General features: G+C 33.8%; 1 protein-coding gene across 1 annotated transcript; it reads left to right on the top strand.

The window, feature by feature from the left end:
* Nucleotides 1-1,591: 1,591 nt before the first annotated feature.
* HELRODRAFT_168014 (hypothetical protein) lies at nt 1,592-10,846 on the top strand (the record flags this gene model as incomplete). The annotated part of the gene is made up of 16 exons (XM_009013716.1): nt 1,592-1,837; nt 2,373-2,743; nt 3,701-4,071; nt 5,053-5,761; nt 5,904-6,084; nt 6,272-6,505; nt 6,884-7,259; nt 7,361-7,830; nt 7,941-8,313; nt 8,411-8,493; nt 8,591-9,150; nt 9,227-9,301; nt 9,600-9,685; nt 9,896-9,992; nt 10,488-10,575; nt 10,736-10,846. 16 exons carry the CDS (start codon nt 1,592-1,594, stop codon nt 10,844-10,846), a joined length of 4,431 nt encoding a protein of 1,476 aa, XP_009011964.1.
* Nucleotides 10,847-11,216: the final 370 nt, after the last annotated feature.

Below are 11,216 nucleotides of genomic sequence, written 5' to 3'. Positions count from 1 at the left end.
CTTAACGGTGCTAATGTCTTTTTCTCTCTTTTTCATTGCATTGCTTTAGAAAAGTGCTTCGCAGTGTACTGCAGTAATCGTAAGCGTCAATTTTTATTTTTCATGAAATTACTTTCTCTCGCGTTATATTATCAGCATTATTTTACGGCTGCTTACCAATTTAATTTATAATTTATTAATTTTATTTTATTCTCATTAATTTCTCCCTTGAAAGTTGAGCATCGATGAAGTACATAAAGCGGAGAGCAAAGTGAGCATGTATGAAGTAGCTGAACACAAATCTAGTCACACCAGTTCAGAAACTTTTGTATCGGCTGCTCCTGATTTTGAAAATGTTGAACCTGCAACAGGAATTCTTGGTTCAGTATACTTAGATGTTGCTAATATTTCAGGTTTTAAACATTTCTAAAAGTTTATAATTTTCACTTTTTTTGCTAAACTAATTTTTTATATATTCCTAATTTTTGTAATGAAGTTTAAAAATGTTATAATTTTTAATTTAACTAGATCGTGTCAGCTTTTGTTCGCCAGTTGTTCTTAAAAAACCAGCGGTCCTGCCACCAGTTCCATCAAAATCTGTCGTCAATAAATCTGTTCCGATTCCACCATCACATTTAGAATTCACTCCTCAACCTTCGTCACTACCAATCTATCCCCCATCTCCTCTACCGCTGCCCCCTCCACCACCACCTCCATTACTGCCGATAACTGAATGTCCAATTCTTATGGAATGTTATAAGTGCTACATGAGTCAAATGGTCTGTCACAATTGGAACTCTAGCTCTCCTGTTTCAACAGTCATGAACATCAACCAGCAGCAGCATCCTGATCTCGTGTCCGAATATTCAGGAACGAACCTTGTTGCTTTTGAAAGTTGTGTACCTTACTTCATGTGCTCCAGTAGAGGCTTTGATTGCGACTCCATTGCTCAATTCAATGCTGACGATGACGAGTCCAATGTTGATTTTGTGAGTTACAAAGAGGATTCCACTTTTGGATTGAAGCTCGGACATTTTTCATTTTTCAATGGATTCACTACTGATAAAAAGCGTAAAGAAATTTTACATTAATTTTTTTTCTTATTTATGTAATTTATTTTAACACAATGACGATAATATCTTTTATTCAAACGCTACCTTGTATTTTAGCCATATTTATTCGATAGATTAAGAATCATAATAAAATGACTGGAAAATTATATACAATAGTTTTTTTTATATTTTAAAGCTCATTATATGTAAATTATTTAATTTTAAATGCAGACAAATATAGCTTTTGTTGTTTATTTCATTAATTACTGATTATGTTTGATTGGCTAATTTTAGCGGATTTCGCAAGTGAGTTAACACTGAATGACTGGGTAGCAGTTATCAAAGTGAAGCAGTCTCTCAACATCATGATGTCACCGCTGATGATGGAAGCACTACAAAGGCAATCGATTTTTCTCTCCCTTTCTTTTCCAATTGATTCTTCAGTAACTTTATTATTCCGTTAAGTTTTTCCTTTTTTTAACAATATTTGCATTATACCAAAATCTTTACCTTTATTTTGAACTATCCCGGCAAAAATCAAAGTTTTGTAACATGCCAATATGCGACGCAGGTACATAGAATCAGCAACTCCTTACCTCTGCAGCGTTCATCCGTCGACCATTGTTGACATGCTTCACATGAAGTGCTTGAATACTGTTCTCGATCAAGAGGATAAGAATACCACTCTGCCATCTTGTCTTTCGGACTGGGGTGACAACAGTGAAACGACCACAACTAGCATCGATAAACTGCAACTCAATAAAATTCTCATCTACTCTTACAACTACCTCAAGTTTGCGTCTAAAGTTTTTCAATTTTGATTCACAATGTTTTATTCTATTTTATTTATTACTAATCGGTTCGTACTAGATTAACATACACAATTTAGTGAAATAGAAACAGAATTACGTTGCAAATTAAACGCTAAATAGAAATTACCCGATGTTAAATGTTACCTCATACATACATTAAAGATGCATTATTGAATTACTTGATTTCGTAAACAACTTTGATGATTCCAGGTTTTGAAGTTATAATGTACGTTTAATCACTGTTTAGTAATTAAGGGTCATAATGTTTATTCACTTAATCTCTGTTGATGAGCAGATTTCTCTAACAAAATTGCTAGTTTAGTTAAAGATCAATTGCGATGGTTATAGCAATTTCATGTCAACACTTCTTTAGATTAGTTAGATCCGCTGGAGATAATGAATTTTATCTTATGATGAACTTATGCAGATAAACATATTTATGCTGCAAGTATGTGTCTTAGATGAAAGTATATTATCAAAGAACTGCACACAAGTGAAATCAAATAAATCGGATGTTATTCATCCTCAGTCTGGGTTGTCAGCTGTTGCCTCGAAAGGCGGCTTGTCACCCCCTGAAACCATTAGTCTGTTTTCAGAATTTAAATCAACGAAGAAGGTCAACAAAGTTATTACTCAAATAGCTAAAATTTTTCATCATGATTCGGAGCAGACATCAAAATTTAGAACATTATCTTTCAACCCTACTAAATCACCGAATATTCCAAGCAAAAATAAAAAGAAAACACTGAAGAAAGCCGGTGAAGTGACGTCAATTTCCTTATTTGCCATTTGCTATAACAAAGTTCAGCTGCAACTGTTGAATACTACTGAGATCAAAACTACCACCACCATTCTTTTGTCTAATGCCGATTGTCCAAAAAATAAAAAATCTGCTCAAATGTTAGTGATTCATTTTTTTATTCTGAATCTGTTATATTTTGTTTATTGAAAAGTTATTACCGTGGAAAAAAATCAGAGCGTATGTTATCAAATATGCAAACAAGAAAAGATTATACTCCATTATATCAGTATTCTGAAAATTTAATTTACTTGTTACTATCTCAATTTTTTGAAATTTTTTTTTGCAGTCGGACAGTATTGATTAATTATTTTTTCTTTTAAAACGCATCAAAACTTCATCTAATGTTAACCGAAATCGACTTCTTTTTAGTCCACTTTACGTCACCAATTTTTTCACCTTCTTCAATATGGCCTTCTGAAATTTTTTTCAATTTTTTTGTCCTTCTATTGATCCAGGTTATTTTGATCTCATTGATGTTAATTTAGAATCGTATTAATTAACACCAAGGAAGTTTTTCAAGTTTTTATTTTATTGTTAGTTCTTTACCGGTTGCTGCAATCAGGCCAAAGTTTTTTTTTACATGAAAATTTTTTCAAGAGGAACTTTTTCTACATGTCGTCTCTCATCATTATGACGACGAGCGTGAGCTTAATAGTGAAAGTCAACCTATACATTAAACTATTTTTTATTCCTATTTTTTCCATTGTACTTAATTCTTTTTCCCACAAATCCACCTCACTCTACCATACTTGGTGCCTGTTGGATCAATGCCTTGATCACTCTAACAGGGTTTTTCCTTGTTAGAAAAGCAGTGTGTAGCCTTTTTCATATTTGAAAACCCTTATTGTTAATATTTTCTCAATCAATAGTTTTGTGTTGAGTAAAATGTGTTGGCGTTTTGTTTTATCTTATTTTTCAGAATTCTTTTTTTTATATCTTCACGAGCTTCTTTAGCATCTTAGTTCGTTTTTGTGACCATTATTAATTACGACTTTGCTCTTATAGAGTTGTACAATAGCATGTTGAATGTTTTTTTCACTCAATAAATTGTACAGGGACCCAGCAGATTTGAACATAATGAGCATAGCAAGTATTGGAAACAAAATAGGCGTAGGAAGAAAGAAGGCACAAGATGATTACCGCAAGCTGATTAAAAAGACAAATACCAGTACAGTCAAATGTAAAACATTTTCTGAGGCTCGTAAAAGTAATTCAGTAATCCAAGTGGACATTAAACAACTTCATTTGCAGTTAAGGAGGTCTAAAAGCTTTTTGAGCAATTTGACTGACCCATATTCTTTGACTGCCATTCCACCAGCGTCATCGAAAGTGTTTTTCAAATTTGAAACCGAACTTCGTAATTGCAGTTCACACAGTTTGTTCAACGAGATTCCATTTTCATGGGAGCTTTATCAAATAGCTGAAGGTTTTTTATTATTTTTTGGTTTTGAGAAATATATTTTTGTATTTTTTTTCATTTGTAATTTACGTAGTGTGGATTTTTTTAATTGGGCAACTGTACAAGTACTAATAAGAAACTTTTTAAAATAGTGGAGTGAAAGAATAGTTAATGGAAACAGTGACAGAATGTATTTATGTTGATTCAAAGACAGTGGTTGAAATGGATGGAAGAAAGATAAGAAATTGGTTCGATGTGGGGTGGAGCTGTGGATAGTTGGAGGAGGGTCATGATGGGGAGGCAGTGTGGCTGATGTTGTTCATTGTGGTGGTGGATGGTTGGAGGAGGGTCATGATGGGGAGGCAGTGTGGCTGATGACATCGTTCATTGTGAACGCTGTGGAAAGGACATTAAAAATAATTCAATTTTGTTGGGAATATGATAAATGGAGCATGAAAGTTAAAAAGTTAAAGTAGAAGCGTTTCAAAAAAAGAGCTTGTTTCAAAATGTAGGTGATTCAAAATGTAGGTGATTCTAGTATTAATTGTACAAAGGATGCGTTGTGGAAAAAAAATGAGACTACCTTGAAAAATTATAAAATCAACACTATTTACACAAAATAGAATGGCGCAATATATAAGATACCCATCAAAGTTTTTAACTTTGTAAAGAACCAAAGAAAATTGAAAATAGCTGAGAATCAGATGTTATGAAAAATAACTGAAATTACGTGGCAGTGTTGATAAAAATACTCTCAGAGTAGATTAGCGGTCTTTAAGAGAAAATAAACCAAAAAATTTGAAATAATTTTTTTATAAAATTGTTCAGAGGGACTGGATTAGTAGAGGTGAGCGTACATTTGTAAGAAAGCTAACAGCGAGTTACATTCCTGCCCGTAGGAGCTCTCCGGTTTTCGCCCTAGTATTTTTTAAAGCTGTTGTTTTTATTTTATTTTGTTTACGACAAAGGTTGTTTCCTTTATAATATTAATTTAATATTTTAATGAAGCGGTTGAAGAGTCACCAAAGAAATGTTCAAATGATACTCAACAAATTGAGATAGGGGATGTCATCAATTTGTTAATGTTTGAATGCGGTTTTGAAGACATTAAATTTACTTCTGCTACTAGAACTGGCTACATGGAAAAAGCTAAGCTACAAACCACGCCTAAAGATAGATTCAAATTTTTCCAGCTTGTTGATAAAAATCAACCTACCACGGCTACTTCAACTTCGTTTATGATGGATGATTCTTCTGTGCAAAATACCATTACAAAAAATGCTTCGTGTTTTGGCGCACCAAAAGCTTTATCAAAAAGTGCCAAACCACTTCAAATGAATGTTGAGGTTGTAAATGATAAAAATGTTAATGCGGGAATCAAATCTAGCATAATTTTATTGGAAAATAAGGCAGCAGATAAATCAAATAACAATACAAATGGGGAGACTTCGAAGGAACGAGTTCTCTCTTTCTCAACTGTCGAAGAAAATTTTGCACCTCCACAAACTCCAGCTGCTACTACATCTACTGCTGCCAATGATGCAGATAAATTTAAAGAACCAAATAGAGATAATCCATTGAATAACCAAGAGACTAAACTAACTAACAAAAAATTAACCGGGGATGCTTCTAGCTTTGGCCTCCAAATAAAAACGGTTTGGTTCAATTTTGCTGCTCCACCGGCATCATCGAAAGAAATAAAATACGCGGCAAACAAGTATTTAGATCAACTTTGTAACTTATTCTTTCATTTAATTTTGTGTTGACTATTTTTGTTAGGCTGTTGCTTTTATGTTTTCACTGGTTACATCAACGAATGCCTCATGGTAACATTAATTTTTAACAATTTAAATTTTTAGGCATGATTGGAACTTGTTATCCACAGCTACTCCGTCCATCAACGCATGGATGAATCCTTGCCACAAAGCCATCAAGTCAGCTCAGCTAATGTTCAACCGGTTCAACAAACGCATGCACTCAGTTATGGCTTGCTTGATGACTGGAGCTCTAGATATGCAGAACATTCACCTTATGCCCAAGGTTCAAATAAAAAATTTCAAGTTGACTTTTATTTGGTGAATTATATGTCAACGCCAGTTTTGGAAGAAAATAACTAATGCAGGCACACTTGTATGAAATTGATATTCTTTGTTTGGTTATAATGTTGACTAACGAGGAACATAATGATTGTATGTTTTTATGTTATATTTCATTATTTCAACTGCAGAGCAAGTATAATAAAACTACCTGGGAGTCAAAATTTCTGCAAGATGATCCCTCCTGCCAGTTGGTGACAGTCATGCGAAAGTTCATCCATGCAAGTCACGTTGAAGACATCGAGAAGTGTATGGCTGAAGATGTCATTCCTCCAAATGAAATATTAAAAAATGGCATCATGATCCTCATCAGACAGTGGAAGAATGTCCTCTACCTTCCGATGTTTGATGAAAACACCTACAAGGTTTATTTATCATGAGAACAAAAATTGGCTGGCAATTTCGTTATTTATAAAACTGAGTGAGATGTTTTCAGTTTGCAAAAACACATGGTCTAGACATTTTTTTGTGTGTAACACTATTTAAAAATGTTCAATTATGTCTGCCTGTTAAAGCTGCAGGCAATTGTTCCAAATACTGTTACTAGTGAAAACATTCCAGTATTTAATGCAACGTTTAAATTCTGCTCATGTTCAGAAATGCATAAATCTAATAAATTAACATAGAAAAAAATTAATGTATTTATGCATAATTTTTAGTTTTAATGGATATGAATGTTTTTTGTGATCGTTCTCGGTCAAGAAGAAGTTTATTATTTAATTTGTCTACCAAACGACGCTCAGGCCAAGAAGAAGGTCACAGTAACATTTGCACTTCCCGTCATGGATGACAACGAAAATGAGCATGAACAAATTTATGAACACTTGAGGCATGAAAGTGATCATCATAATTCATCGACAAATGCAGTTACAATGGAAGATATGGATGTTAATTTGGACAATGTGGACATCATAGACGAGAGCACATCACTTCTCAAAGCGGAAGGTGGCTCTGTTCAAAAAGCTACACCTCAGTCGTTTTCGGAACGCCATTTCAACCAGCAGCGTCAATCTAAAGTGGGTTCTGGCTCACATTCGGTGAGGGACGAGTTTATTGATGATCACAGCAAGCAACAAAATTTTACTATAGTTGAAGGTTCCAGTTTGTTTCATTCAGCTGGTAAGTTTTGTTCTAATTCCCAAATTTATTTTTAACTTTAATACAGATTTCTTACAAAAATTTGAAGTATTTTTTTGAAGGGAACAAACTTCCATTCACAGATTCCATGACCCCTCTAAAGCAGAAACTAACAGACAATGATGTCAGTAATTTGACATTGAACTCTGGCTGCACGAGTGACCACATACTTTTTACTAACAACATCAATGAATCAATGAACAACGTTCATGCCCAGCAGCACACTTTCAGTGACGTTTTGTTTCTCCCTGCTTCCAACACCAAGAGTCAGCAAAAACGAGACTTGAATGAGTGGATGAACAAACAACACGAGTACATAAACAATCACAATATATTTCAATCTAAAGGTCAGGAGAGCAGCTTAAGAGGTCCAGAACAAAGATATCACTATCAACAACAGTTGAATAGGCAGAGAATAGCGCAAGCAGATCCGAAACAAAATTATTGGTCATTTGGCACAAAATTTACAAAAAATACTGGTTCGAGTGATGCAAGCAAAGATGGCAGAGTTCACTATCAAGCTAGTTCCACTTTTCAACTCATTGATGCCCAGGTGTTTAGCATTTGCGTTTTTTCATCCTAGATTTTGTTATTAGTTAATTGATTTTGCTATTTATTTTTTGGAAATCTGGTTTGACGTTTCACTAATTTTCTTATCGTTAGGTGTTGTTCAAACCTTTGTTGGAAGCAATGGGTTTGGGAATGAAAGCAATAAAGATGTCGTCAGTGATGGAAAAATTTGGGGGAGAACTTTCAGTACTAGCTGATTTGAAAGAAATCAGAATTGACATAGTAGATTCAGAAACGATGATCAGGTCGAAAACGTTGAAGAAACGTTTGATAACAAAATCTACTGGACTAAGAGTCAGACCAACGTTTTTGTGCAAATCATTTTGTATCAACTTGTCCATGGTAGATGTTTTTGATTTTGAAGAAAATGAACAAGCAAACAAAGAGGAAGATGAAAAATTAAAAGAAGGTGGTGGATTAGAAGTTGGAGACAGTGGAAGAAGCACGCATTCTGCTAGAAATTTCGGTAACAAATTTCTGTTTTATCACAAAATGTTTTTTTAAGGAATTATTATTGCATGATTTAAACAGAAATATATTCTGATTATTATTTTTTCCAACAGACCACGAACCTGTACTTTTAAAAACAGTACATTTGTTAAAAGATACTGTTGAACAAATTGAAGTGAAACCAACCACTACTAAGGTTTTTTTTATTTCAAATTTACATAATTTTTTATTTACTCCGTTTGTTTAATTTTTTCATTTCACGAAGGAATTGATTTACTTTGTTTATTTCTTAGGTAATTTTTGGTTTGACAAGTCAATCGGTTAATCAGCACGTTAATATGTCTTTGTTGAGATTGGTCCATCAGTTTGTCACCATGGTGGAAAATGTAGCTAAAACAAAATCTGACCTTCAAAGGGACACACCTGAAACCTTCAGCACACCTCCATCTGCTGGCATAAATGAGACGACTTCTCCATTTTTCACTCTTAATAATCCTTCCAAATCTCAAAATACCGTTTTAGATGCGCCTAAATCTAAACCGTTCTTTCCTGGAGCTGAATCGAATGTCAAAAGGAAGCACATTGATAAGCAACTTGACAGTGTTGAAAAGGGATACGGGGCATATGCAGGCTACGAGCAAGAAGACATCAATGTTTTGCCACAGTCGTTGAAACGACAACAGCAATCCAATGTTGCAGTTGTCACTAATGTTGCTACTCCCGTGTTAGCAGGAAATCAACACAAGGTTCTTTTTTCTGATATTAAAGAAAATACTCCAAAATGTTGGAAAACCATGTACCACCTCATTAATCTATACAACAACATGCCCGAAATGATGAAAACAATTGAAAGGTTTGCTTCTTTCTAAAACAACCTTTAATAGTTTATTTTATTTTTTATTTTCATTCAAAATTATTTATTTTTGCAGACCGGCTTTGTCAGTGGTAGAAGATGAACAGAAAACAAAAATTGCAGGCCATGGATCTCCTCCAAAGTATGCAAGGTTTAAGAAGAATTGGTTCACTAGACCCAAGAACTCTGCTGCCAATCAATTTACTCAAAGCTAGTCACATATTATTAATCATGACATAATTTTGAAAAGTTTCTTCTTAGTTTACCATGACAATTGTAAATTTCTAAAACTTTTTTCGATTTTCGAAACATTTATCTTACTTTTTAACTATAATGAAGTATATTTGATTTCGTTTAAATTCAATTTTCAATAACATTTATCCAGATTTATTAGTAAAAGAGAAGATATCTGTGATACTTTTCGGATCAGTCCACGTAAATTCTTTCAGCATATCTGCAGTACTTAGTGGTCTCAAGTTGCAAGCTGAACTTCAAAACTCAACTGCGAGTTTCACGCATAGAGAAAAAATAAAAGGTTTGCAGTTTTTTTAAAATTTTTTTTGACATGATGGTAGTAACTAACTAGTCTGCTAGAAAATATCTTCTGTTTTGTTTCAGTGAGTGCTGGCGTCATGCTCACGTTTATAATGGAAATTCCATTCTGATAATTTAATCAATCTTTGCTAACATATTTTTGAATTTTTGAAACACTTTTTCATGTTAAATTCTCTGTTTATGATTACAGGTGTAACAAAAAAGAAATCAACAGAGTCGTCGGCGTTTGTATCTACTGATCAAACCACAGTGACTCTTCTTGAAGGAATGCAATCTTCCATACAACAGTAAGTTTCCACGGAACAGTCCTTTTTAATTCTGTATACAGCTCTTAATGTTTAGCCGTTCCCACTGCTAATAGTTTATTAATAATTTTTTAACTGATTATATAATTTTAAATTAATCTTTTTGCCATAAAATAACCTGCACACACACACACACACACACGCGCGCGCGCGCGCTCGCGCGCACACACACAAATGAATACAGTTTCACAAATTATAATGTAATGTATTATAATGTAATGCTGGAGTTTTGATGTGACCTAATTAATTAAAGCATGTTTAATACATTGATTTTTAAAACAGTAGCACTAAACTCGTTTTGAACTTTGGAAAAAATTAATTCTATTTTAGCTTAAAACATAACCTTTAGAACTGTAGTATCAGTGAAAGTGTCAAGAACAAGTGGTTTGTTTTCTTCGTTCATCAAGAAAGCAAACAACAACAGCTTTTGTCTTGCATCAATGGGTGTGGTTTCCATCAACATTCCTCAACACCCAGTTGCTTTGCACACCATGGTAGTTCACAGCTCGAAAAGACTGTCCAACACGCTCCAGGAATTCATAAAAATGCCCAGCAAACATGCAAAGTTTGTTTTTATCCTTTTTTCATTTGATTATAAACACATTATTTGTTGTTGTTTTTTAGTATAAAAAAGTTGTTGATAATTCAGCAGGTATAATGTAGAGCTAGTTATTTCTGGCAGTAAGCTTCTTTCGACATTGATTCTTCATGAAAAAACTGTTTAGCGGCGCGATGGTGTAATTGTTAAGGTGCTCGGCATTGTTTATGCAGTGTCCGGGTTCGAATGCAAAAAAAAGATCCCCGCCTATCACATGCAAAAGTGTGTGACGCGTTGATTCTCGTGTATTTATGCACCGTGTGTTTGTACTAATAATAATAAAGCGTCTCAGTCGCTTGCCATGGCGATATACAAAATGATATTATTATTATTATTATTTATTATTATTTCCAAGACAGTGCGATCTGTTGAAGAAAGTTAGTTTGCGTTAAATATTATTTCATTTTTGTTACTCCGATGAACCGTTTTGGCGCTGTCGATCGTTTAACGGAAATATTCACGACGAAACCGAGCGTTTCCGCATTTTTGGTCACTTTTGTATGGTATAATCTTTTCACAGTGCAAGCCAACAGGGGAATTGTTAATTAATATTTATTAATAATAAATTAATAATTTGCATGTATTTATGCACTTTGTTGATGGTTTCA

This window comes from Helobdella robusta, assembly GCF_000326865.2.
Source record: "Helobdella robusta unplaced genomic scaffold HELROscaffold_12, whole genome shotgun sequence".
Classification (NCBI taxonomy): Eukaryota; Metazoa; Annelida; class Clitellata; order Rhynchobdellida; family Glossiphoniidae; genus Helobdella; species Helobdella robusta.
Note: the sequence above shows the minus strand (reverse complement) of the source record. Positions and strands in the feature narration are given on the sequence as shown.